Source organism: Natator depressus, chromosome 14 (genome assembly GCF_965152275.1).
Source record: "Natator depressus isolate rNatDep1 chromosome 14, rNatDep2.hap1, whole genome shotgun sequence".
NCBI lineage: Eukaryota > Metazoa > Chordata > Testudines > Cheloniidae > Natator > Natator depressus.
In genome coordinates, this window is record NC_134247.1 from 47024193 (window position 1) to 47049501 (window position 25309).

General features: G+C 67.4%; 2 protein-coding genes across 2 annotated transcripts; one reads left to right on the forward strand and one right to left on the reverse strand.

The window, feature by feature from the left end:
- The first annotated feature begins 863 nt into the window (after window positions 1-863).
- Window positions 864-16270, forward strand: SLC44A4 (solute carrier family 44 member 4). Its single transcript, XM_074970851.1, has 21 exons — window positions 864-962; window positions 3551-3599; window positions 3889-3962; window positions 4290-4368; window positions 4658-4757; window positions 5804-5935; window positions 6238-6298; window positions 8115-8220; window positions 8358-8441; window positions 8690-8802; window positions 8950-9072; window positions 9794-9893; window positions 10388-10480; window positions 10674-10776; window positions 11762-12021; window positions 13003-13097; window positions 14268-14371; window positions 14920-14993; window positions 15541-15706; window positions 15845-15929; window positions 16006-16270. Exons 1-21 carry the CDS (start codon window positions 917-919, stop codon window positions 16110-16112), a joined length of 2154 nt encoding a protein of 717 aa, XP_074826952.1. The 5' UTR covers window positions 864-916; the 3' UTR covers window positions 16113-16270.
- Window positions 16271-17296: 1026 nt separating this feature from the next.
- Window positions 17297-24136, reverse strand: LOC141998191 (uncharacterized). Its single transcript, XM_074970854.1, has 11 exons — window positions 24037-24136; window positions 21229-22973; window positions 20814-20921; window positions 20526-20636; window positions 20334-20447; window positions 19658-19795; window positions 19109-19288; window positions 18223-18393; window positions 17917-18096; window positions 17567-17675; window positions 17297-17392 (listed from the first exon to the last, which is right to left on the reverse strand). Exons 2-10 carry the CDS (start codon window positions 22114-22116, stop codon window positions 17577-17579), a joined length of 1989 nt encoding a protein of 662 aa, XP_074826955.1. The 5' UTR covers window positions 22117-22973; window positions 24037-24136; the 3' UTR covers window positions 17297-17392; window positions 17567-17576.
- Between the last annotated feature and the right edge of the window lie 1173 nt (window positions 24137-25309).

The window sequence follows — 25309 nt, forward strand, 5'->3', positions numbered from 1 at the left end:
TGACATTTGTGTCGTCTCCTCGGTCATGGTGCCCCGGGCCTGTCCCTTTGCGGCGGGTGCGCTGGTGTGTTCGCGGCCTGTCCGTGAGGGCTGTTTGTGGTTCTGTCACACCTGCAGGTCCGTGCACCCCGCGGGGGGAGGTTGTGGCGGCCGGCGGCTGCAGGCGGCTGTTGGTTGCGGGTTCAGGGGTGTCACCGCGTGATGAGTTTTGTTGGGGTGTGATGCGGGGGTGAGGACTGGCCGCGTGGGGGGCGGTTGTGGGTCTCCTGGGTGGTTGGGGTCAGAGGTTGAGGTCCAGGTGAAGCTGGTAGGTAGCGTTTGCGTGTCCGGTTGTGAGGGGTGATTGTGCCGGGGGGGAGGCTTGTGTTGCACGGGGGGGTGAGGTGGTGTGTTGGTGGCTGGGGGGGAGTGTGAGTGTGGCTGGTTGTGTTGGGGGGGGTTTGCGGGGAGGTGGGGGTTGGGGGGTGTTGCACTGGGGGGCGGGGGGGAGGCTTGTGTTGCACTGGGGGGTGAGGTGGTGTGTTGGTGGCAGGGGGGAGTGTGAGCGTGGCTGGTTGTGTTGGGGTGGGGGTGGGGGGAGGCTTGTGTTGCACTGGGGCGTGAGCGTGGCTGGTTGTGTGGGGTGGGGGGCTGGCGGGGGGGTGGGGGTGTCGGGGTGAGGTGGGAGGAGGGTTGTGTGGCGGGGTGGGGGTGGGTGTGTCTGGCCCGCGGGGCGGGGCCGGGCAGTGGGCGTGGCACCGGCGCAGGTGAGATACGGGGCGGGGCCTGACGCACGGGGGCGGGGCTTGGGGGTCAGGTGCAGGGGCGCGGCCCGCTGCAGGTGTCTGTGACGTGGGGCGGGGGGCAGGTAACTCCCCGCCCCGGCCCATTTCTAACCGCAGCCTTCGGCCGCAGCCCAGCTGCCCCCGGCCCCGCCATGGGGCGCAAGGACAAGGGGGAGCAGCCGGACCCGGCGCCCTACGGTAAGGGGGGGGGCGGGAGTCTACTCTCGGTTCCTTGTCGGGGGGCCCAACGTACACCGGGGGCGGGGGGGCTGGGCAGGGTAGCTGCTCCCCCGAGCCGGGGGGGGCTGAACACGGGGAGCGCTAATGGGGGGCAGAGCCGGGCGGGGGGGGCGATATGATGCTGGGGCGGGGATCCCGGCAGCCCAGAGTCTGAGCAGGGCGGCGGGTCTCGGGGGGCAGCAGCAGGCCCCCCCTTAGCGCCCGGGCCCCCACGTGGCTCCTGTGGGGTTTGCGGGGCTTCGGGGTGCCCGAATTCGAGGGGGGACGGCGGCGCGGGGCAGCCCGACACCCCCGCCCGGCAACCCCCCCGGGGCCCTTCTCCACCCCCCGCGGGGCGGTGGCCCGGAGCCCCCGAGACTTAGCGACCCCCAACGTCGGCTCAGGGCTCCGTCCCCAGAAGCCCTGTGGAAGGGGGTCACGGGGGGGGACCCCGAACAGGATCGACGCTGGGCTGGGGGGCCGGGCCCCCCAGCTCTCACCGTCCAGGGCCTCGGGCTCTGGTGGATCCGGGGGCTGGGGTGTGTCCGGCTCTGGGGGTCAGGGGGAGCCGGGGGGACCAGACCCCCCGTTTCACAGGGACCGTCCTGCTGTTCGGGGCTTTGTCTACACGGGCACCAGTAACACCCCCCCCTGCCCCCGAGTTCACACCTGCGGGGGCCGGGCCGGGCTCCCTCCCAAGGCCCTGGCCCAAGAGTGGGAGATGCGAGGGGGGCTGTACAGCGCCCCCCATCAAGGGGCCAGGTCCCGAGTCCCGTTCCCTGCCCCCCCCGGCCCAGCCAGTGCCCGCCCACCTACCCCCCGGCTCGGCTCGGCTCGGCTCGGCTCGGGTCACCTCCACTGGGCACCGCGGGAGGGCGGGGGCCGGATTGTTTGTGGTGACCAGGAACAAGGAAATAGAAACTGTCCAGCCTGCAGCTGGGGGCGGGGGGGGCTCTGTCACGGGGGGGGGGGGTGAGACCCGGGGAGGGGGGGCTCTGTCCCGCGGTCACGGGGGGGGGGCTCTGTCCCGCGGTCACGGGGGGGGGCGGTGAGGTCCGGGGAGGGGCGGGGGGCTCTGTCCCTCGGTCACGGGGGTGGGGCGGGAATTTGACTGACACCCCGGGAGAGCGGCTGAAATAACCCCCCATCTTCGCCGGCCCCCTCAATAACCCCCCCCCGGACGTGCCACCCCCCCGGAAACTTATCGACCCCCCGGGTGCTGGGGGATGGACCCTCCCCTTATCGCCGGGGTGTCCCGCTGGGGGGGGGGCGCCGGTCAGGGCCTGGGGTTCTGCCCAGCGACCCCCCCCCTTTCCCCTTTGTCCAGCGGCCTCCTCCCACATCCTGCCCCGGCCCGGTCCCCTCCTCCCAGCGGCCCAAGTCTCCGCTCCCTTCTTCGGGCGGCTTCGCCCCCCTGCCCCCCGGGGCCCCCCGGCTCCACTGGCCCCCCCCATTCCCGTGCCCCCTGCCCCCCTTTCCTCCTTTCCCACCCCCATCCTGTTCCCCTTTCACCTGCTGCCCCGTCCGGTTCCCTCCGTCTGTCCGTCCATGGGGCGGGTTCGGCATGTCCCGGCCCCCGCTCCCTTCAGGGCTGGGCTGGGGGTGGGGAGTGAGGGGCACCGGCGGGGCAGGGGGCTGCGGGTCGGGAGTGAGGGCACCGGCAGAGCTGGGGGGGCGGGGGGCTGGGGGTGGGGAGTGAGGGGCACCGGCGGGGCTGGGCTGGCAGGGGGCTGCGGGTCGGGAGTGAGGGGCACCTCGCCCCCCATAGTTGCTCTGTGCTCTCCCCCAGGGCTGCTCATAGTCGGGGCTCCCCAGGGAGGAATTTCCTGCCAAGAGCTGGGAGGAGATTTTAGCTTGAGCCCCCCTCAGACCCCCGGCCGCTGCCCCCGTCCCCCAGGCAGGAAGGGGTGTCTATGGGGTTGGGGGCAGCCCAGCACAGACCCTGAGATGCCAAGTTGGGGGAGGGAGGCAGGGGCTGGCTGGGAGTTGGGGGACCCCAGCTGGAGTGAGGTTGCAGAGGGGGGAATGGGGTGCAGGGTGTCTATGGTGGGGGAGTGAAGCCTCCCCAGCCTGGCTCACAGCTGGTCTAGACTCGTGGGGGGGAAGATGGGTGGTCCCCCCAGGTGGGGCTGGACTTTGTGGTTTCGAGTGGGGCAATAAGGAAGTGGGTGGGGGGTGTTCACACCAGGTGCGGGGCAGCCGGTGGTGGGGCTGGTGGGCTGGGTGCAGCGGGAAGGGGCAGGACTTTCCCCACGAGGGGGCGCTGTCCGGGCCGCTCCCCTGCCCCGCCCGGCCCTTATCTCTGGTAATTGCTCCTGATGGCTCAGCTCTTATCAGCCCTGGCCCTGACCCCCCAGAAATAACCTTGACACGCCCCCCCCCCACGTCACTCGCACCCGCTGCCTGGGAGTAGCCACTGGGAGTTTCCTGGAAAGGGAGCCAGGACACCTGGGTCCGATTGCCCCAAATCCACTGGATACCCCACCCCTCCCAGAGCCAGGGAGAGAACCCAGGAGTCCTGGCTCCCAGCCCCCTGCTCAGGCCGCTCTCTCTCTCTCTCTCTGCAGGGCAACAGTGTAAATATGATCCCTCGTTCCGGGGCCCGATTCGGGAGAGGTGAGTGCAACCCCCACGACCCCCCCTTCCCGCAGCCCGCCCGGCCCCCGGGACCTAGCTGATGCCTCTTCACCCCCCCTCGCAGGGCTTCCCCCTCTGTCCCCTTCTGTGTGTGTCTTTCCGACCTTACCCCCCTGCCCGTTCCCATCCCCCCTTCCCTCCCTCCCCAGCCCTTCCCCCCTCGGTCAGAGGCTCCTGGTCCCCCCCAGCCCTTCTGTCTCTTGGTTCCGGCACGGCTCATTTGCCCCCCTCCCCCTCCCCGTGTCTCATCCTTGTGCCCCCCCCGCAGGAGCTGCACCGACATCATCTGCTGCATCCTCTTCGTGGTCTTCCTCGCCGGCTACATCGTGGTGGGAATCCTGGGTGAGTGACCCCCCCAGCCCCCCGGGCAACGGGGCCTGGCGGGCGGGGGGCAGCGGGGGGCTCTGCCCTGGCAGTCAGGGCTGCCCCATTGCCCCAGGGCGGTACTGGGGGGCTGTACTGCACGGGGCGGGGGCGGGGCGCCAGGCTCCAGAGGGTCAATGGGGCCCCAGAGGGTCAATGGGGCCCCACAGGGCCAGGAGCAGGGCCAGGGGGCCAATGGGAGGAGCAGGGTGGGGGTTGCTTGGGGGGCAGGCGGGGGGCGCTGTGGGGGGGTGCTGCTGGGAGCCGCATTGTCCCTCGGTCGCTCAGTTCACCCCTTGCCCCCAGCCTGGCTCTACGGGGACCCCCGGCAGGTGATTTACCCCCGGAACTCCACCGGCTCCTACTGCGGCATCGGGGGCAACAGGTGAGTAACCCCTGCCCCCCCCGTGCCCCCACGCTGACCCCCTGCCTCATTCCCCCCCACTGCCCCCGACCTCATCCCCCGACTCCCCTGTGCCCCCTCCCTGCCCCTCAACCTCATTCCCCTCCCTGGGCCATGTCACCCCCAGAATGTCGCGTACAGGGGGCGGCCTCTGGCTCTCACCCCTTCTGTCGTCGTCCCCCCAGCTCCTTGCCTCGTCCCCCCTCCCTCCTACTCCTCTTCCTCCCCATCCCCCCAACCCTCCCCTGGCTCTGACCCCCCTCTCCCCCAGGGACAAACCCTACGTGCTGTATTTCGACCTGCTCAAGTGCGTCACCTCCCTCAACATCCTGGCGACAGCAATGAACGGGCTGCAGTGCCCCACCACGCAGGTACGGCCCGGACGCCTGGGTCCTCTCCTGGGGCGGGCTGGGAGCCAGGACTCCTGGGTTCTGTCTCGCATCTGAGGGGGGGTCTGGTGGTTAGAGTGTGTATGGGGGGGTGGCTCGGAGCCCGGACTCCTGGCTTCTCTCCCTGGCTCTGGAGGGGAGTGGGGGTGTCACGGCGATGCTTGGGAACTGCTCCCTGCGAAGCCGGGCAGGACTCTGGGGACCCTCCTCTCTCAGAGTCGACTGTCCCCAGGGCAAGGAGCTTCCCCAGCGTTCACCTTCCAGGGTCTGACCTCGGAGCCTCCCCTGCCCCTCCGTGCGCTTCCCGCAGCGAGTCCGCCCTGCTGGGGTCCTGGGGGGGCCGGGGGGCCCTGTCCCCCAACTCCGCAGTCAGACGGGACTCAGCCAGCAGGGGAAACAGGTTTATTAGACGACAGGAACACGGTCTAACACAGAGCTTGTGGGTACAGAGAACAGGACCCCTCAGTCGGGCCCATCTTAGGGGACAGGGAGCCCAGAGTCCCGTCTGGGCCTCCCTCCATTTCCCCAGCCAGCCCCAAACTGAAACTCACCCCCCACCCCCGGCCTTTGTCCCTTTCCCGGGCCAGGAGGCCACCTGATCTGTCCGTTCTCCAGCCCCTTCAGCTGGCACCTTGCCGGGGAGGGGCCCAGGCCATCAGTGTCCAGGAGACGGGGTGTCGGCCAGTCTCTGTGCAGACACCATCCCACTGGCCCTCTAGGGCTCTGCCACCATCCCACCCCCTTAGCGCACCCCCTAGAGACTTAGGAAATGCCAAGGGGAAACTGAGGCACCCACCCAGTATTCAGAGAAAACATTAAGAACAGTCCCACTTCGTCACAGGGGGTTAGTGGGTAAGAGCAGGGGGGTTGGGCGCCAGGACTCCTGGGTTCTATCCCCAACTCTGGGGGTGGGGGCTAGAGCGCTGGGGGGGTGGGGTAGCTGGGAGCCAGGACTCCTGGGTTCTGTCACCTCCATCTGCCCCCCTCGACGTGACGCTCGCTGTGGTACATTCTCTGACATGCCCCAGATCTGCGTCGCCTCCTGCCCCGACGCTTTCTGGGTGGTGCCACCCGTGGGGCTCCTGCCTGGGACGAAGCCTGCGGACGTGCTGAACCAGGCCTGGTGCGAGCCCAGCTTGAACCTGTCCCACACCACCCTGGTGCGTATGACCCGCAGCCCCCCCCGGGCCCCTCCCTCCGGACCCGCGGCCCCTGCCAGCCCAGCCCTGGGCCCCCCAGCCCTGCCAGTGCCCCTCCCTCCGGACCCACAGCCCCTGCCAGCCCAGCCCTGGGCCCCCCAGCCCTGCCAGTGCCCCTCACTCCTGACCCACAGCCCCCTGCCAGCCCAGCCATGCTGGTGCCCCTCGCTCCCGACCCACTGCCCCTGCCAGCCCGGCCCTGGCCTCTTTCTAGTGCCCAGCTCTGTCCTGGCGCCGGATCTAACGTTCAGTCTCTTCCTCAGACGGTGTCGCAGATTCTGAGCCGGGAGCTCTGCCCGCAATACACCATCGCAACCACGCCAAGTGAGCCCGGACGCCTGGGTTCTCTCCCAGCTCTGGGAGGGGTGGGGGGTCTGGGGGTCGGAGACGCCCGGGATGCTCTGTTGCCATCTGGTGGACACAATGGGAACTGCACCCCCAGGCCCGCTGCCTGGCAGAGTGGGGTGAATTAATGGCATCGAAGAAGGGACCTCGCGAGGTCCCTAGTCCCGTCCCCTGCACGGGTGGCAGGACTCAGGATATCGAGACCACCCCCGGCCGGGGTTTGTCCAACCTGCTCTCACAAATCCCCCCGGCCCCGGGCAATTTATTCCAGGGCTTCACCACCCGGACAGCCAGGGAGCGTTTCCCAACCTCCAACCGAAACCGCCCTGGCTGCAGTTTAAGCCCAGTGCTTCTTGGCCTGTCCTCAGAGGTTAACGAGAACAATTTACCTCCCTCCTCCTCGTAACAGCCTTTACCTACTTGAAAACGGTTCTCATGTCCCCTCCCAGTCGTCTCTCCAGACTAAACAAACCCAGGTTCTCAATCTTCCCTCCTAGCTCGTGTTTTCTAGACCTTCCATCATTTTTGTTGCTCTTTTCTGGACTCTCTCCAATCTGTCCACATCCTTCCTGAAATGTGGCGCCCAGAACCCGACACAAAACTCCAGCTGAGGCCTGATCAGCGCGGAGCAGAGCGGGAGAATTACTTCTCGTGTCTCGCTTACAACACTCCTGCTACTCCAGCTGTCCTGGAGTCCCCGGGCGATGCTCTGGAACTGCTCCCCAGGAAGCCGGGCAGGACTCTGGGGGAGTCTCCTCTCGGGGAGCAGCCTGTCTGCAGGACACACAGCTCCCCCGGCTTCCCCCTTCCTGGGTCTGACCCCGGAGCATTCAGCCTCCTCTGCCCCTCCCTGCGCTTCCCACAGCGAGTCCGCCCAGGCGGGGTCCTGGGGAAGCCAGAGGGTCCTGCCCCCCAACTCCGCAGTCAGACGTGACTCTCAGCCAGCCAGTAACACAGAAGGTTTATTAGGCGACAGGAACAGGGTCGGAAACAGAGCTTGTAGGATCAGAGAACAGGACCCCTCAGTCGGGTCCATCTTTGGGGGGGGGAGCCTGGACCCCGGTGCTGGGCCTCCCTCTGTTTCCCCAGCCAGCTCCAAACTGAAACTCCCTCCAGCCCCTCCTCCTCTGGCCTTTGTCCCTTTCCCGGGCCAAGAGGGCACCTGATCTCTCTGTTCTCCAGCCCCTTCAGCTGGCACCTTGCCGGGGAGGAGCCCAGGCCATCAGTGGCCAAGAGACGGGGTGTCAGCCAGTGTCTGTGCAGACACCATCCCACTGGCCCTCTAGGGCTCTGCCACAATCCCATCCCCTTATCCCCCACCTGGATACCTAGGAAATGCCTAGGGGAAACTGAGGCACCCACCCAGTATTCAGAGGAAACATTAAGAACAGTCCCCCAGAAACCAAAAAGGCCTTTTAGGCTCCCCCGGTCGCTTTTCTCTTCATCCCGTCCTTTGTCTGGTTCCCGCTTCTTGTAGGGCTCTTTCTTTGCACTTTGGGGGCTGCCGATCTCTGGGGTAGGCCGGGGGGGGACGTTTCCTGCCAGACAACCCCCCCTTCTCGCTGGCTCTCCCGCCAGACAGCCCCCCTCAGACTCCCTTCCCCCAGGATCTCGTCAGCCAGTTCTCAGCCGTGGCTGACCTCCCGGTGCGAGGTCCGTGCTCCGTACAGTCACAGCAGAGGAAGATTTCCCCGTAGCTAAAGGGGCTGGGGGTGTGTGGGGGGGCTGGGGTTTGGGGCTCCCCCATGACTGTACCCCAATATGAACCTCCCCATCCCGCGCGCTCTCTCCCCAGTCTTCAATCGCTGCTTCCCCAATTTCAACACGCCCGCCATGGACAACTTCAGCCTCCCGAATCGGACGCCCAACGAGACCAAGGAGCTGATCTCGTCCGGAGCCCAGTGAGTGTGGGGCCTGACCCCCCCAATCCCAGCCGGGACCCCCCCCACTCCCGACCCGCAGCCTCCCATCCCTGCCGGGGCCCCCACTCCCGATCCGCAGCCCCTGCCAGCCCTCCTCGTTCCGTCTCGCCCCCCAGGCAGATCGTCAAGTCTCTGAACGCCAAGGACATCGGGACGAAGATCTTCGAGGATTTCGCCAGCAGCTGGTACTGGATCCTCATGTGAGTGGGGCGGCCCCGGGAGGGGGGCGGGGTGAGGGCAGCATTGCCAGCAGCGGGGGGGGGGGGGGGGCGGGGAGGCCGTGGGACCCAGGCGTCCGGCGAGCTGCTGGTGGTAGGTGGGGGAGGGGGCGGGAATGGGACCCAGGCGTCCGGGCGATGCTGCTGGTGGTAGGTGGGGGAGGGGGCGGGAATGGGACCCAGGCGTCCGGGCGCTGGTTCTCACTCTCCTCCCCCCCCCCCCCCCCCAGCGGGCTGCTGATCGCCATGGTGCTGAGCCTGCTCTTCCTGCTGCTGCTGCGGCTGGTGGCCGGGGTGCTGGTCTGGGCGCTGATCCTCGGGGTGCTCGCCGTCGGCGCCTACGGTGCGTGGGGCGGGGCAGGGGGGGCTTCCCGGGAGCTCGTACTGGGGGGCAGGCGCCAGGGCCTGGGGGGGGGTCCAGGGGCCAGGTGGAGGCAGGGGGCGCTTTGGGAGTCCGTGTCCCCCATGTGACCCCATCTCCCCCCCCCAGGGATCTACCACTGCTGGCGGGAGTACAGCGCCTTGCGCACGGCCGGCGCCAGCATCAGCAACGTCGGCTTCACCACCAACCTGAGCGTCTACTCCAGCGTGCAGGAGACCTGGCTGGCCGCCCGTGAGTTCCCCCCCCGACCCTGAGAGCCCTGGGGCTGGCCGCCCATGAGTGTCCTCCCCCGCCCCCCACCCCCACCCCGAGAGCCCTGGGGCTGGCCGCCCGTGAGTCCCCCCCCCCATCCCCGCCCCGCCCGAGAGCCCTGGGGCTGCATGTTTACTCCTGGGGCACTTCCTTGCTGCCCCCCAAATTCCGCCTCCCCTTGATGTAGGGGGATGTTCCTGAACTCCTAAAGCCCCTGGGACATCCCGACTTGGGGGGCGGGGGGCAACTTTCAGCACCTTAAAATTCAGGGATTTCTGAAAGCAGCTGCCTGAATGTGGGACCCCCAAGAGAAAGATCCCCCTAGAAATGTGGGGGTTGCCCCTTTCTCCCTGGGGAGCATCCCGGACACCCCCAAAATCTGGGAGCCTTTCACAAATTGTGGGGCTTTCTGGGTCTCTTACACTGCAGGGGTGGCTGAGCCTGGGGCCCCCTGTGGAAATGGGGGAGCTGGATTGACACCCCAGTTCTGTGCCTCAGTCCAGGCCCCTCACTTCTGTTGGGGGAATTTGGGGGTACGCCTTGTTTTAGGGAGTCAGTACATCTCCCCATGGGAATGTGGGGGTCTTTACTGACTCCTTAGTAAGTGGGGTGCCTCAAATCTGTTTCCTCTTGAAGTAGGGGGCACCTGTCACCCCCACAGCCCTGTCTGTGTCCCCCTAATTTCTCTGGCCCCCCCCAGTGATAATCCTGGCTGTGGTGGAAGGAGTGCTCCTCCTCCTCCTCATCTTTCTCCGCAAACGCATCCTCATCGCCATTGCGCTCATCCAGGAGTCCAGCCGGTGAGTCATGCCCCAGGACGGGGGGCAGGGCAGCCCCTTGGGGGGTTGCGGGGGGGGTATGGAACCCCTAAGGGGGAGGCACTGGGGGTCTGATTCTCCCTGGGACACCCTAGCAGCCCTGGCTCCTGTCCCTTTAATGAGGGGGTGGGAAAGAGAGGAATCGGTGATGCATTAACCTGTGGAACTGCCCAGCGCATGATTTGGGGGGAGAGAGAGAAAGGGTTGAAAGCAGGAGGGCCCCATGGCTCTGACCTGTGAGGGTCGAAACCGGGCTGGATGGGCCCATGGGTCTGACCTGGGGGAGGGGAGGATGCCAGGCGAGCAGACGGGATGCCAAGTGAGATGGGCCCATAGATCTGATAGCCGGTGGTGCAGCGAGCACGCACGCTATAGGTCTGTATGGGGAGTGGGGGACTCTGGAGGGAGGTTGGCAGCCCCGGGGGCCCCCCAAAAGAGAAACTAACTCGGGGTCCCCCTTTTGTCTCCGCTTCCAGAGCCATCGGCTACATGATGTCCACCCTGTTCTACCCACTGGTCACTTTCCTCCTGCTGCTCATCTGTGTGGCCTACTGGGCCATGACGGCTCTGTATCCTCCGCGTGCCCCCTGCCACCCCCCGGCCCGGATCGGGGCTGGCGCCCCCCACCGGGACAGGCCTCTGCCCCATTCCCCACCCCCTGAGCCAGCTGGCCCCCGCCCTGGGGCCGGAGGGGAGCCGGCGCCCCCCAGACGGGACAGGACCCGTGTGCTCCTGTTGTCTCCCCTTGACTGCTCCCCCCAGCTATCTGGCCACGTCCGGGACTCCCCTGTATCGTGTCACCAGCAGCAATTCCAGCGACCCCCGGTGCTCTGGCATCTCGGGCAACGACACCTGCAACCCCATGGTGAGTGACCAGGAGAGAACCCAGGCGTCCTGGCTCCCAGCCCTCCTGCTCTAACCACTAGACCCCACTCCCCTCCCTGAGCCGGGAGAGAACCCAGGTGTCCTGACTTCTAGGCCCTCTAGTCCAGCTGAAAAGGGGGGGGGGGGCTGTGGGCTGACCCCGCTTCTCCCTTCGTGTCCCCACCAGAGTCCTGGGTTCTGGGCCCTTCGTTCTCAGGCTCCCGCTCCCGGCTCGTCTGGCGTTCGTGGTCCTCCTCTCGCTGGTTCCTTCCTTCCTTCTCTCCCCGTCGGCTCGGGTCCCTTCTCTCGTTCGTTCCTTCGTTCGTTCTCTTTCCTGGTGCTGGGCGTCCGTCCGCTCGTCGTGTCTCTCTCTCCGGTTCGTGTCTCTGGGCCTCTCCTTCCTTCTTTCCATGTTGGTTCGTTTACCCGTCGGTCCCTTCGTCCTCCTCTTCCCCCGGGCGCCCCCGTTGGTGTCGTGTTCTGTCGTTTCTTTCTTCGTTCTCCCCTTCCTTTAATCTGGCCGTTCTCAGGATCTTTCGTTCCTTTACCCGGGTCTCACGTTCTCTCGTTCCCATTTTTGTTCCGCCAGGCTCCTGTTCCCTTGTCTTCCCCCTTATTCCTTTAGCTGGTGGTTCCCGCAATCTCTCCTTCCTTCTTTGTCCAGCCGTTCTCGCCTTCGTTTGTTTATCTGGTTGTTCTCCCGGTTTCTCATTTATTCCTCTTCTGGCCGGTCTCACGGTCCTTCGTTCCTTTAGCGGGTGGTTTTCTCCTTCTTTGTTTGTTCCTTCTCTGCTTCCTTTATTTATCAGGTGGGTCTCTCCTTTCCTCGTTTGTTCCTTTTCTCATTCCTCTCCGGGCCGGCCGGCCGGCCCCCCCCGCCCCTTCGCTGCTCCGGGCCGGCCGGCCGTTCTCTCGTGCCTTGGCCCGGCTCTCGGGCGCCTTGGCCGGGCGGCTGGGCCCGTCTCCCGCTCTCCCTCCGCCCGCAGACGTTCAACGCCTCCCGCTACCTGCCCTGCCCGGCCGTGGGCTGCGCCTTCTACACGTACGATGCCGAGGGGCTCTTCCAGCGCAACCTCTTCAACCTGCAGCTCTACAACGCCCTGGGGCTGCTCTGGGGGGCCAACTTCGCGCTGGCCCTGGGGCAGTGCGTGCTGGCCGGGGCCTTCGCCGCCTACTACTGGGCGCGGGACAAGCCCCGCGACATCCCCGCCTGCGCCCTGGGCGGCGCCTTCCTGCGCACGCTGCGGTGAGCCCCGTCCCCCCCCATCCCCACGCTGCGCCCTGCACCCTTGGGACCCTCATCCCCCCCCGATCCCCCCCGTCCCCACGCTGCGGTGAGCCCGGCACCCTTGGGACCCGCTGGGATCCCCCCCATCCCCACACTGCGGTGAGCCCTGGGGTCCCCCCACTGGGACCCCCCATCCCCGCGGTGCACCCTTGGGACCCTCGTTCCCCCCGTCTCCACGCTGCGGTGAGCCCTGCACCCTTGGGACCCTCGTCCCCCCGATCCCCCCGTCCCCACGCTGCGGTGAGCCCTGGGACCCTCGTCCCACCCGTCCCCACGCTGCAGTGAGCCCTGCACCCTTGGGACCCGCTGGGACCCTCCCCAGTTCCCCCTCATCCCACCCTGCTGGGCCCACACTGCAGGGAGCTGGACACCTGGCGCCCCCCCCCCCGATCTGTCCCACATCCCCCCCCCCCACTGGCTCCACGCTGCCCTGAGCTGTGCCCCTGGGTCCCCCTGACCTGCCCCCCGTCCCCTCGCTGGGTCCCTGCTGCACTGAGCCGGACGCCTGGGGCCCCCAGCTGGGCTTCAGAGCCTGGATCCTCCAGAGGAAAGGGATTATGCAAATGAGGGGAGCCGGACCCCTGGGTTCCCGCCCCCTTAACCCGGCTTAACTAGCAGGTGTCTGATTTCAGGGAACCCCCCCATGGCTCTGTACCCTTCAAGGGGAGGAGCGGTATGCAATTAGGGGCTGGGTTATGTAAATTTAACTGCATATTCATTGTCTATGCAAATGTAAAGTTTAAGAAGCTTCCTGTATCTTCTGGGTCCCAGCCCCTGCCCCCTCCGGACTCCTGGGTTCTCTCCCTGGCTCTAGGAGAGGAGTGGGGCTAGTGGGTCAGAACGGGGGGGCTGGGCACCAGGACTCCTGGGTTCTCTCTCTACTGCTCCGTCTGCCTCACTAACTGGGTACCCCCCCATGCTGGGGGCCTCTCCCGGCAGGTACCACACGGGGTCGCTGGCTTTCGGGGCCCTCATCCTCACCATCGTCCAGCTGATCCGCATCCTCCTGGAATACCTGGACCACAAACTCAAAGGTGGGGTGACCCCTTCTAGGGAGCGGGGGAATCACCCTGCCCCCCCTTTCCCAGCCGCCCTCCTTAACTTCCTGCCCTTCACCGTTGCCCCCAGATCCCTGTCCATCCCACAGCTGCGTTTTGGGGCCTACCAGAATCTGTCCTGCCCCCCCAAATCTGAGCCGCCCCAGAGTGCTCCACATGTCTTTGAGAACCCCGACATTTGTCCCTGCTCCACTCAACCTGCCCCCCAATTTTCTGCTTTTTCCCCAACACGTGACACAGTGGAAATCTTCACCCCCCAAATATTGAAACTCTCTCCCCCACCCCAATTTTGCACTGGTTCATCCCTGGATTGCCCACCCCCCAAGTGGAGCTGTGCCTCTGAACTGGGATCTTCACCCCCAACATTGAGCACTCCCCCCAAACTGTGAGGTCTCCTGCAAGCACCCCAAATTCTGGGGCCTGGCCCAAAGGCTGTCACCCTGTGTGTGCAGTGCCTCCATGTACAGCCCCCCATTTCAGCATCCCCCCCAAACCCCTGCCCCTTTGCTGTCCAAACCCTGCCCCCCACAACCCTTTCCCTCCCAAAATCACCTGTTACCCCACCTCTGACACCTTCACCCCCACTTCGCTCCTTGTTAGCTCACAGCTGGGCCAGTCCCACTTCCCCTGGCCCTTGAGACATTTTGGGGTTCAGAGACCCCGATATTGCAATGAGAGACGCTAATTTTCCTCGTACCCAATATCTCATCATAGCCCCAGTCCCTGAGCCAACTCGGGGTTTGGGGACCCCAAGACATTTTGGGATTCAAAAATGTCCCCAGATACCTCATTGTTCCCCCAGGCCTCAGATGTCCTTGTTTGTGCACCCCAATATTCCATTGTTCCCCAAGATATTCTAGGGTTCAGGGATACACCCCAATATTGTCTTGCACACAGACCCCTAAATATTTTAGGGTCCTGAGTTGTGTCCCCCAGTCTCCGAATACATTTTAGCATTCAGCGATGCCCTTGCACCCCCAAATCCAAGACATATTGGGGTTCAGGAATCCCCCTTGGCCTAGTACCCCAATATGCTAGCCTTCCCCCAGACCCTGAGAACTTTGGGGACGTGGTGGGCGTCCCTGGGGGGGGCTGGGGGCGTTTGGGGGTGCACGGGGGTGTCTGATTGGCTCCTGCCCCCCCTAGGAGCCCAGAACCCCTTCACACGCTGTCTGCTCTGCTGTCTCAAATGCTGCTTCTGGTGCCTGGAGAAATTCATCAAATTCCTCAACAGGAACGCCTACATCATGGTGGGGGAGCGGGCCTGGGGGCCACGGGGGGGGGTGGGCCTTGGGGGGTCACTGGGTGGGGGAGGATCGGCCCTGCGGGGGTATATAGGTTATGAGATGTGGGGGATCTTTGGGGTATGTGAGGCGATCCCTTTACAGGGGGGCGGCTTAGTGTGTGTGTGGGGGGCACTGGGATGTGGGGGGGTGCGCACTCCTGGGGGTAGGGCTTTGCGAGAGGGGTGTGTTGCAGTGGGTCTCCCTGGGGGTGGGGTCCCTGGGCTGTCGGAGGCGGCTATTTCAGGCGGGCAAAGTTTGGGGGGTCCCATGCTATGGGGTGAAAGGGGAGAGCTGCCCATCCTACCAGGGGGAAACCTGGGCCAGTTTGGGGGGTATCTGGTGAAAGGTGGGGGTCCTGGGGGGAGAAGGGGTTCCATGGGAGCCAGGGGTCCCTGGGGTGGGGAGAGTTTGGGGGAGTCTCGGGCATGGGAGCAGGGGTCTCGGGGTTTGGGGGAGCAGAGTTGGAATGAGTCTCTCCCCCCGTTACGGGGGTGTCCCCATCGCCCCCCCAGATTGCGATCTATGGGAAGAATTTCTGCACGTCCGCCAAGAACGCCTTCAAACTGCTCATGCGCAACATCATCAGGTAACCGGACGCCTGGGTTCTTTCCCCGGCACCGGGAGGGGAGTGGGGTCTAGTGGTTAGAGCAGGGAGGGCTGAGAGCCAGAACTCCTGGGTTCTCTCCCTGGCTCTGGGAGGGGAGCAGTGTCCAGGGACCCGGTGCCGGGACTCCGGGGTTCTCTCTCCGGGGCCAGGCAGGGAGTTGGGGCCAGGCACCAGGACTCCTGGGTTCACTGTCTGGCTCTAGAAGGGGAGTGGGGGCTGGGGGCCTGGACTCCAGGGTTCTCTCCCTAGCTCTGGGAGGGGAGCAGTGTCTGGGGACTGGGTGCCCGGACTCTGGCGTTCTCTCTCCGGCGCCGGGAGGTGGGGCCAGGCACCCGGACTCCTGGGTTCACTGTCTGGCTCTAGAAGGGGAGTGGGGGCTGGGGGCCTGGACTCCAGGGTTCTCTCCCTAGCTCTGGGAGGGGAGCAGTGTCTGGGGACTGGGTGCCCGGACTCCGGGGTTCTCTCTCCGGTGCTGGGAGGGGAGGTGGGGCCAGGCACCCGGACTCCTGGGTTCTCTCCTCCCCAGGGTGGTGGTGCTGGATAAAGTGACCGACCTGCTGCTGTTCTTCGGGAAGCTGCTCGTGGTGGGGGGCGTCGGGGTCCTCGGGTTCTTCTTCTTCTCGGGCCGGATCGAGATCTCCGACCCCCAGTTCCGCTCGCCCTCCCTCAACTACTACTGGCTGCCCATCCTGGTACGTGCCCCCCGCTGCGGGGGGAGGGGCCGGGGCCCAGGATCTGGGGGGCTGGGGGGGGGGGCTGGCATCTGAGCTCCAGGGAGGGGTCTCCCCTGGGGGTCGGGATCTGGGCTGACCCCCATCTCCCCCTTGCAGACGGTGGTGGTGGGCGCCTACCTGATCGCCCAGGGCTTCTTCAGCGTCTACAGCATGTGTGTGGACACCCTCTTCCTCTGCTTCCGTGAGTGCCCCCCGCCCCGCCCCCCAGCCTGCCCCCCGGCCGGGGCGTGGGGCTGACCCCCCTCTGTCTCCCGCAGTGGAGGACCTGGAGCGGAACGACGGCTCCGTGGAGAAGCCGTACTACATGTCGTCCTCCCTCATGAAGCTCCTCAACAAGAAGAACAAGAAGGCGGAGACGAAATAGCCCCCCACAAGTGTGGGGCGCTGCCCCTCCCCCGTCACTGCATTTCCTGGGGAGGGGGCCCCCCCCCGTTCGCTCCCCTGGCCGGTGGCCATCTTGCATTGCAGGCCTCTTCCGTGGCCGGCCAACCTCCCCCGGGGGCCTCTGCTCCCTCCCCCCACCGGGGCCAAGCTCCCTCCCCACCCCGGGGGTGTCTGCTACCCCCTTCCCCCCACTGGGGCCAAGCTCCCTCCCCACCCCGGGGGTGTCTGCTCCCCCCTTCCCCCCCCCGGGGCCAAGCTCCCCCCTTCCCCCCGGGGGCGTCTGCTCCCCCCTCCCCCCACCGGGGCCAAGCTCCCCCCTTCCCCCCGGGGGCGTCTGCTCCCCCCTCCCCCCACCGGGGCCAAGCTCCCTCCCCACCCCGGGGGCGTCTGCTCCCCCCTCCCCCCACCGGGGCCAAGCTCCCTCCCCACCCCGGGGGCGTCCGCTCCCCCCTTCCCCCCCTGGGGCCAATCTCCCCCCTCCCCCCGGGGGCGTCTGCCCCCTTCCCCCACCGGGGCCAAGCTCCCCCCCCCAGGGGTGTCGCTTCCTATCAGCCATGTTGGAGCAGGGGAGCCTGCAGCCCAGCCCCCTCCCATTAGCTCCCCTTCCTGTCGGCCATTGTACGGGGGGGCCTGCGCCAGAGTCCAGGCCCCCGCCTCTCTGACCTGGTTCCTCCACCTTGCCGTGTGGCCCCCGCCCCCCGTGGCCCAGGCCCACTTCCTGTCCGTGGCCAACCCAGGCCAGGCCCCATGCTGTAGGAATGACCATAATCAATAGCCCCCCCCCCAATATCCTCCCCCCGTGGCTTAGCCAGTGTAGGGTGTACAGAGAGCCCCCCAGGCTGTCTCTCGCCAGGGACGAAGGGCATTATGGAGCAAGGAGAAGCGATTTCATTAAAGATGATTTATTAATTAATGGGGCTGGTTCGTTAATTAATCCGAAGCAGGCTGGGGCAGGGCAGCACCCCCTTAGTGATGGGGGCTGCCCGGGGAGAGCCCCCTCCTGGAAACAAGGGATCCACGCGCCCAGCCACCCGCGCAGGGCCGGGCATGGCCCAGACCCAGCCTTCGCTGGCGTGGTAAATACTCCCCCCACCCCCCCCCCCAAGTCATTTTTAAGCAAAGCGCCCCCTCCTGGGCGCAGCCGGGGCTGGAGTAGCCGGGATCCCCCCGCAGCGGCCCTGTCCGTTCCAGCTCAGCGGCCCCATCTCCGGTGGGGCCTGGGCGGGGGGCAGAGCCGGCCCCACGCGCCAGACCCCGGATCTGCAACAGAGACAAGGGCAGAGTGGAGCTGCAGCCTGTGAAAGAGATTTGCCCCCCCCCCAGCTGGTCTCCCCTCCCACCCTCTGCTGCAGCCCTGCCCCCTCCTCCCTTTCCCCACTGCCCCTTCCATGGTCTCTCGCCTCCCTTCCCCCTCTGCCAGGTGCCCTCACTCACCCTCCTCCGCTCACAGCGTCTGCTTCATCCCCCCGGCCCCGTGCTGCAGCCAGGACGCCTGCAGCTTCTGCAGCTGCCGGTCCTTCTCCTCCGCCTCTCGGGCAGCCTTCTGCAGGGGAGAACCCAGTGGATCAGCCCCGTCTGCCAGGGAAGGCAGAGACCGGCCACAACTCATTGCAGGGCTGAGCCCAGCTGCTCTAGTTCCCGCTGCAGCCAGCAGGTGGCGCCAAACCTGCCCCCAGCGGCAGTTCTTCCAGCAGCCCCTATTGGCAGCTGGGTGCAGGGCGGCTGCAGCCACTAGGTGGTGCTAGTCGGGTCTCCCCCATCCCACCGCTGCCCCCCGGGCTCACCACCAGCGCCTGGTCCCGCTCCTCCAGCAGCCCCCGCAGTCGGGCCAGCTCCCCCCGGCACTGCACCAGGGCGGCAGTTCTCTCGGCCAGCGCCCCCTCCTGCCGGGCCAGGCGCCCCCGCAGGGCCGCCGCCTCCCGCGCCCGTTCGGCCAGCGCCTGGGTGCAGCCACGCAGCTGACCCTGGGGGCGGGAAATAAGAATTATTGCCCCAGGTCTGCCCATGGTAGTGCCCCCAGCCCTGCCCTATCTCCTGCCCCCCAGCCCTGCCATCCTCCACCAGCAACGCCCCCCCCCGCCCTCCCTCACCTGCAGCTGCTGCTCTGCGGTGGCCTGGGCCGCCAGCGCCCCCTGCAGCCGGGCTTCCATCTCTGCAGCCAGCCGGGCCCGCTGGGCCAGCGCCTCTGCCAGGAGCCGCTCCTGCTCCTGCAGCCGCTGTAGCAGCCCCGGGCCTGGGGCATCCAGGGACGCGGCCAGCACCTGGGGGGAGAGCGGGAGACACACACTGTTGCTCCCGGGGTGCTACACGGCACCTGCCCAAGGACTGGATGAGCTGAGATGGAAAAACACTGTTGCAACAGTCATCCAGTCCTTGGGCAGGTGCCGTGTAGCACCCGAGATGGCAACAGTGTGTGTTCCAGCCTCTCCCCCAGGTGCTGGCCGCGTCCCTGGATGCCCCCCGGGCGCTGCAGGAGCAGAGCGGCACCTGCAGGGCTGCCCAGCGGGCCCGGCTGGCTGCAGAGACTGGAGCGGCTGCAGGGGGAACCCGCTGGCGGCCCAGGCCCAGCAGAGCAGCTCAACTGGGACACAGGAAAGGAGTTAAACATTGTTGCAAGGGCTGTTCTACACAGCACCTGGCCTGGCGGGACAGCTGAGCTGCGAAGACCTAGAAGGTGGGAAACATTGTTGCAACTGGTAGTCTATATGGCAGCTGCCATGGGGAATGAAAGCCATTGGGAAACTGAGGCAGGCGCAGCCCCTGTTCTAACCTGTGTTATAGACATCACCTATCAGCGATGGGGTGTGCACTCAATTCCCAAGGGAATTTCTGAGTGGGGACCAGCTGGCAGGCGTGAAAGAATTGGTGCAACATGGGTTATACCCAGGCGGGAATCACGCTGGAGCCAGGAATTGCTGTCACCCCACCCCACCCCACCCCACCGTTCTGCATGGCCCTGGGCAGGGGGCTCCCTACCTCCAGGTCCTTGGTGCTGCTGGCCAGTGCGGCCTGCAGGGCGGCGACCAACTTCTCCATCTCCTTCAGCGCCAGCGCCCGGGTCTGGTCCTGCCGGCGCCAGGCGTCCTGGGCCATGGCACAGAGCGATGCCAGCTGCCCCCGCTCCAGCTCCTTCTGCTCCAGCGTCTCGTGCAGCGCCTGGAGACCCCCGCCCCCAAACAGTGTGTGGGGAGGGAGCAGGGGGGACAGATTTCCCCCTGCCCTGGGTCAGGTGGGACGGAGAAATGGGGGGGTGTATACCCTGCGGGGAACCCCCTCCCTGGTAAATGGGGGCAGAGGAGGAATGAGGGGGTGTATACCCTGTGGGGAACCCCCTCCCTGGTAAATGGGGGCAGAGGAGGAATGGGGTGTATATGACATGGGGAAAGGGGGCTTTGGGTGTCCAGCCTGTCTTGTCCCATGGGGCGGAGGGGCAGAGGTCCCGGGGGGGCCTTCCCCTGGGGAGGGGTGTGGGAAATCCCGGGTGACCCCCCCGCACACAGATCTGGGGGTCCCCAGCCCCCTTACGTGCAGGGTCCGCTCTCCAGTGCGCAGCGCGGCTGCCAGCCGCCCCAGGTCGCGGTCCTGGTCCTGCAGCGCCCCCTGCAGGCGGCCCCGCTCCTGCTGCTCCTGCTCCAGCGCCAAGAAGTGATCGGCGAGGGTGCGCTGGGGGGGCGGAGCGGGGGAGCGAGTCAGGGGCGTCGGGGGGGGACACGCGGGACCGAGCCGGGCGGGGCGGGGACACGGGGCCGGGCTGGGGGAGGAACAGGACCGAGCCGAGCCGGGCCGGGCTGGGCTGGGCTGGGCTGGCAGGGGACACGGGGCCTGGGCCGGGCCGGGCTGGGGGGGCAGAGCGGGGGAGCGAGTCAGGGGCGTGTGGGGGGGACACGCGGGACCGAGCCGGGCGGGGCGGGGACACGGGGCCGGGCTGGGGGAGGAACAGGACCGAGCCGAGCCGGGCCGGGCCGGGCTGGGCTGGCAGGGGACACGGGGCCCGGGCCGGGCCGGGCTGGGGGGGCGGAGCGGGGGAGCGAGTCAGGGGCGCGGGGGACACGCGGGACCGAGCCGGGCGGGGCGGGAACAGGACTGAGCTGGGCTCGGGGGGGACACGGGGCCCGGGCTGGGCTGGGGCAGGGCTGGGCCGGGCCCACCGCCCATGAAGGAGGGAGCGCGGCGGGGCGGGGGTGGGAGCGGGGGCTCCTACCTCCAGCGCCTGGTCCCGATCCTTCAGCCGCCCGCAGAGGTGTGGGACCAGGCTCTCCGAGGCGGGCGGCTCGGCCCCCGGTGGGGCCAGGCTCTCCAGGGCGGCCAGGCAGTCCTGGGGGGGGGCAGAGGGGGGGTTAGGGGCTGAGCCCGGGGTCTGCTCCCCCCGTCCCCCCATTTCCCCCCCACCTACCTGCAGCGCCGCCTCCTTGCTGTGTAGACACCGAGCCAGCGCCCCCAGGAGCCGCTCCCGGCTCCGACCCGGGCCGGGCCCCTCCCCCGGCGCAGGGGGGACCCCGGCGTCCTGCGGAAGAGAGAGATGAGACGGGGGGCGGCAGGGGGCTCTCCCCGGGTGGGCAGGGCTGCCCCATTGCTCCAGGGCGGTACTGGGGGGCCGTACTGCAGGGATCGGGGCGGGGGACGGCGGGGGCTCTCCCCGGGCAGCGTGGGGCTGGGGGTGCTGCCCCCCCAAATTCCATACCTCGGGGGCCCAGCCCCCCGTCTTCTCCCGAAAGCTCCTCAGCTCCTCCTCAGCAGTCGCCAGCCGCCCCGTCAGCTCCTGGCACCGGAGCCGCTGCCCCCCCAGAGTCTGGAAAGAGAATGGGGAGAAGGAGGCACCCCAACCTCTCCCGGAGACAGAGGGACTCTCCGGGGGTGGGGGCTGGTGGGTTAGAGCAGGCTGCGGGGAGGGGGGAGGGCTGGGAGCCAGGACTCCTGGGTTCTCTCCCTGGCTCTGGGAGGGGAGTGGGGTCTAGTAGGTTAGAGCAGGGGGGCTGGGAGCCAGGACTCCTGGGTTCTCTCCCGGGCTCTGGGAGGGGAGTGGGGGCTAGTGGTTAGAGCTGGGGGGGCGCTGGGAGCCAGGACTCCTGGGTTCTATTCCTCCTTCCCCTTCTTACCTTCACCCCTAGTGGTATGAATTCATCCTCGAGTTCCTCTTCTTCCTCCTCCTGCTCCTCTTCCTCTTCCTCCTCCATCTCCCTGGGGGGGCCAGAGGGGGCTGCCCTCTTCGCCAGCACCGGGATCCTGCTGCCGCGGGGCACCCTCAGCGCCCGCCGGCCGATGCCCCCGAGTGCCCGCAGCGCCTCCCCCAGCGGCTCCGGCCCAGCCAGGCTGTCCAGGGACCAGGCGCAGAGGGAGAGCAGGGACCCGCTGGGCCCCCGGGGGCCCCCCAGGCCGGCCTGCAGCACCAGCGGCATGCTCTGGGATTTGTCCCGGCAGAGGGGCAGTGCCGGGGAGCCGGCCCCGAGCGACCGTGGCCTCCCGCACACCCACTCGTAATCCGCGTCGGGCACCCGCAGCCCGTGGCAGCTGGGGCACCAGCGGGTCTGGCAGGGGCTCCCGCCGGCGCCTGGCTCTGCCCAGCTCTCGAGCCCGGACAGCGCTATGTCGTCCTGCAGCAGCCGCTGGTACGGCGCATCCAGCCGCTGGGGGGCGCCCGCCGGGCTGGGGGGCAGGCTGGCCTCGGGGCTGCGGCGAGCGTGGAGGTGCCGGAGGCAGCAGGCCAGGCGCTCCTTCTCCTCCAGGAGGCGCCGGAGCCGCGCGAGGGACAGCGCCTGCACCCGGGCGATCACCGCGTCGAAGCGGAAAACCCGCCCCAGAGCCTGGGCACATTTCCCGCAGAGGAACTCGCCCCGGCCGTCCCCCCGGCGCGGGGCCTCCCGGCACACGTGGGCCAGGAGGACCCGCAGGTCGGGGCGCTGGGGGGCCCGGTGGAAGAGCCACCGGCGCTGGCTGCCCTGCAGCTGGGAGCCGCACAGCCGGCAGGCGTCGCTCGGGTCCTCCATGGGCTGCGAGAGCCTGATCTGGAACCTCAGAGGGGCTCTGGAGCTCCCTGCTTTGGGCGGGCCCGCTCTGGAGCCCTACGTCTGGTTCCTAGAGGCCACCCGACCCACAGCTCGCCGGTCCAACCGATCTAGAGCAAGGCAGGAGCGAGAACCGGCTCCCAGAGATGCGTAGGCTCCAGAACCTAGCGGGTCTTGCTGCCGTTTCCGGAGTCTGCACGCGTCAGCCCGGCAGGAGGTGTCAGCTCGGGAGCCTGATGGCATCTAGAACCGTGTCTGCTCTAGATCATTGTGAGGTTCTGGATCCTCTGAGCTGGTCCCTCCAACGCTGAATCCAGAGCCCTATATCGGGGCACTGCAGCGTCTAGATTGGCCTGTGCCTCAGTCTCCTCTCCCGCCTAGACCGCCCAGATCTAGACACACGTGCAATTCAGTTCCCGTGTCGCCAAGCTAGACCCCCCCACAAGGATCTAGAATGGGGCGCTAGAAACCTGGGATAATCTAGAACCCAGTTTTCCCACCTGCTGGCTCCACCTCACGGTGTAACAGGCTACAGGATGGTTGCAGGCTCTAGAACCCAGCACGGTCCTGATCCTTGGGGGCCTGGAGCTTTTCTGTTCCTCTAGCATCGAGCAGATTCCCTGGGGTCTGCTCTGGAACCTGGCGGAGCCTAGAACGTGGTGGGATCCAGAACTCGCCTGCTCTAGACCCGGATTATTCGTCCTGTTTCTCCAGATCCCAGATGTGGCTGCTCCAGAGGTCAGTGGAGTCTAGAACCCCGAGCTAGAACCCGGCTCACAGGTCTGCACTGATCTAGATCCTTCGTGGAGGGGTTGAATTGTGGGATGGAACGAACCAGGCTAGGAGAGCAAATAAAATAAAGTCAGACCAGCCCTGCCCCCCTGCCAGCTCTGCCAGTGCCCCTCACTCCCGACCCGCAGCCCCCTGCCAGCCCAGCCCTGCCCCCCCCCCGCTGGTGCCCCTCACTCCCGACCCGCAGCCCCTGCTAGCCCAGCCCTGGCCCCCTCCCCTGCCAGTGCCCCTCACTCCCGACCTGCAGCCCCCTGCTAGCCCAGCCCTCAGCCCCCCAGCCCCGCCGGTGCCCCTCACTCCCGACCCGCAGCCCCTGCTAGCCCAGCCCTCAGCCCCCCCAGCCCCGCCGGTGCCCCTCACTCCCGACCCGCAGCCCCTGCTAGCCCAGCCCTGGCCCCCCCCGCTGATGCCCCTCACTCCCGACCCACAGCCCCTGCTAGCCCAGCCCTGGCCCCCCCCGCTGGTGCCCCTCACTCCCTACCCGCAGCCCCTGCTAGCCCAGCCCTGCCCCCCCCCCGCCGGTGCCCCTCACTCCCGACCCGCAGCCCCCTGCCAGCCCAGCCCTGCCCCCCCCCAGTCCTGGCGGTGCCCCTCACTCCCGATGCCTGCTGCAGGTGTGGGGGAGGGGGGTCAGGGAAGGGAGGTGGGGCTGGGCCAGTGAGGGGTCAGGACGGTGGCAGGGGAACGAAAGAGGGAAGTGGGGGTGGGGATTGAGGCCAAAGGGGAGGGGGTGACTTGGGGAGGGAAGCCAGAGGGGTGGGGTCCTGGCCTGATTCCAGAGTCCACAAGTACCCAGCGCTGCCCAGATCCGGGAGAGAACCCAGGCATCCGGGCTCCCAGCCCCCACTCTCCTCCCAGAGCCAGGCAGAGAACCCAGGAGTCCTGGTTCCTACGCCCACCAGACTAGTCCCCACTCCCCTCCCAGATCCAGGAGCGAACCCAGGCGTCCGGGCTCCCCTCCCCCTCCCTGTTCCATGGGGGTGGGGATAAGCAGACACAGCCGCAGGGTTTGGACTTTATCCCCCCCTGCTCCTGTCTCACCCCACCCCCACCCCCAGGGATAAATCCCCTCCCCCTCCCCCCAACCCCCCGCTGGCTCCCCCTTGTCACCTCTCGGGTCCCGAGGCCTGAGTGAAAACGGGTCCGAGCTGCTCAGGTGTCTCCCCACCCCGCCCGCATCCGGGAGCCAGAGCCGCACACCTGCCGGGCCCGCCCCTCCCCGGGCCGGGGCGGGAACCCAGGAGTCCGGGAGCCCAGTTCCCCCCCCCCCCGCTCTAACCACTAGACCCCACTCCCCTCCGGGAGCTGGGGAGAGAACCCAGGAGTCCGGGCGCCCAGCCCCTCCTGCTCTAACCACCAGACCCCACTCCCCTCCCTGAACCAGGGACAGAACCCAGGAGTCCTGGCTCCCAGCCCCCCGCCCCGCTCTAACCACTAGACCCCCACTCCCAGCTCGCTCTCTCACCTCTCTCTCGGGGGGGGGGGGTGCCGCTGTCTCTGTCCTGCTGCCCCCCCGCCCCAAGCAGCCTGTTTACAGACAAGCCACTTAAAGGCAGCAGGTGCGGCCGGATTAACCCGCTAATCCCCCCCCAGCTAATCCCCCCACCCGCCTGGCTAGCCTGGGGGGGGGGGGCGGTCCAGGCTGAGCGCTGGGGTGGGGCGCTGTGCTGTGGGGGGGGCAACTTTGCACGGGGGGGAGGGGGCACTGTGCTGAGGGGCCGGGACAGCAGCGCAGCCCCCACCCGCCGCACCAAGGCGGGCGGGGGGGGCTGGCCCTTTAATTCCCACCCCAGCGTCACCGTGCCAGAATGTGAGTCTGGAGCCCGGGGGGCAGGGAGGGGGTCAGGACTCCTGGGTTCTCTTCCTGGTTCTGGGAGGGGAGTGGGGGCTAGTGGTTAGAGCGGGGGGGGGGTTGCAGGACTCCTGGGTTCTCTCCCCCCCCCCCCAGGAAACCCACACACACACACTTGGGAACAAAGTGCTTTTATTGTTATAAATACACAGGAAATGGAGGCCGGAATCGGGGGTGTAACACTGACCCCCCCCCACCATGATACATCTCCCCGGGGGCGGGAGGCACAGCGGGGTTCCCAGGCAGATAGCCCCCCCCCACTGCAGCCCCATAAATATTTAAACATCTGCACAGGGGGCTGGGCCTGGGGACCCCAATATTTTACATACCAGTCAGGCAGCCCCAAACAGCCCCCCTCTGTGAGAAACGGGGGTCTCAGAAGTGGGGGGCTGCAGAGACCCCCCCCTCAAAGATTGTGCTCCTGCACCCCCAAATTTTGTGTCCTGGTCACGCTGACCCTCTGGGCTCTAGCCCCCCAAAATCAGTCTGGCACCCCCACATCAATCTGAAGCCCCCTCAAACTAGGGCCCC

Coding starts and splice junctions, on each gene's coding strand:
- SLC44A4 (XM_074970851.1), top strand. CDS start 917: ATGGGGCGCAAGGACAAGGGGGAGCAGCCGGACCCGGCGCCCTACG. Junction 5,936..6,237: donor ACCTGTCCCACACCACCCTG/GTGCGTATGACC, acceptor TCTCTTCCTCAG/ACGGTGTCGCAGATTCTGAG. Junction 15,707..15,844: donor ACTACTGGCTGCCCATCCTG/GTACGTGCCCCC, acceptor TCCCCCTTGCAG/ACGGTGGTGGTGGGCGCCTA.
- LOC141998191 (XM_074970854.1), bottom strand. CDS start 22,116: ATGGAGGACCCGAGCGACGCCTGCCGGCTGTGCGGCTCCCAGCTGCAG. Junction 19,289..19,657: donor CTGGAGAGCGGACCCTGCAC/GTAAGGGGGCTG, acceptor GGGGGTCTCCAG/GCGCTGCACGAGACGCTGGA. Junction 18,097..18,222: donor CCGCAGAGCAGCAGCTGCAG/GTGAGGGAGGGC, acceptor TCCCGCCCCCAG/GGTCAGCTGCGTGGCTGCAC.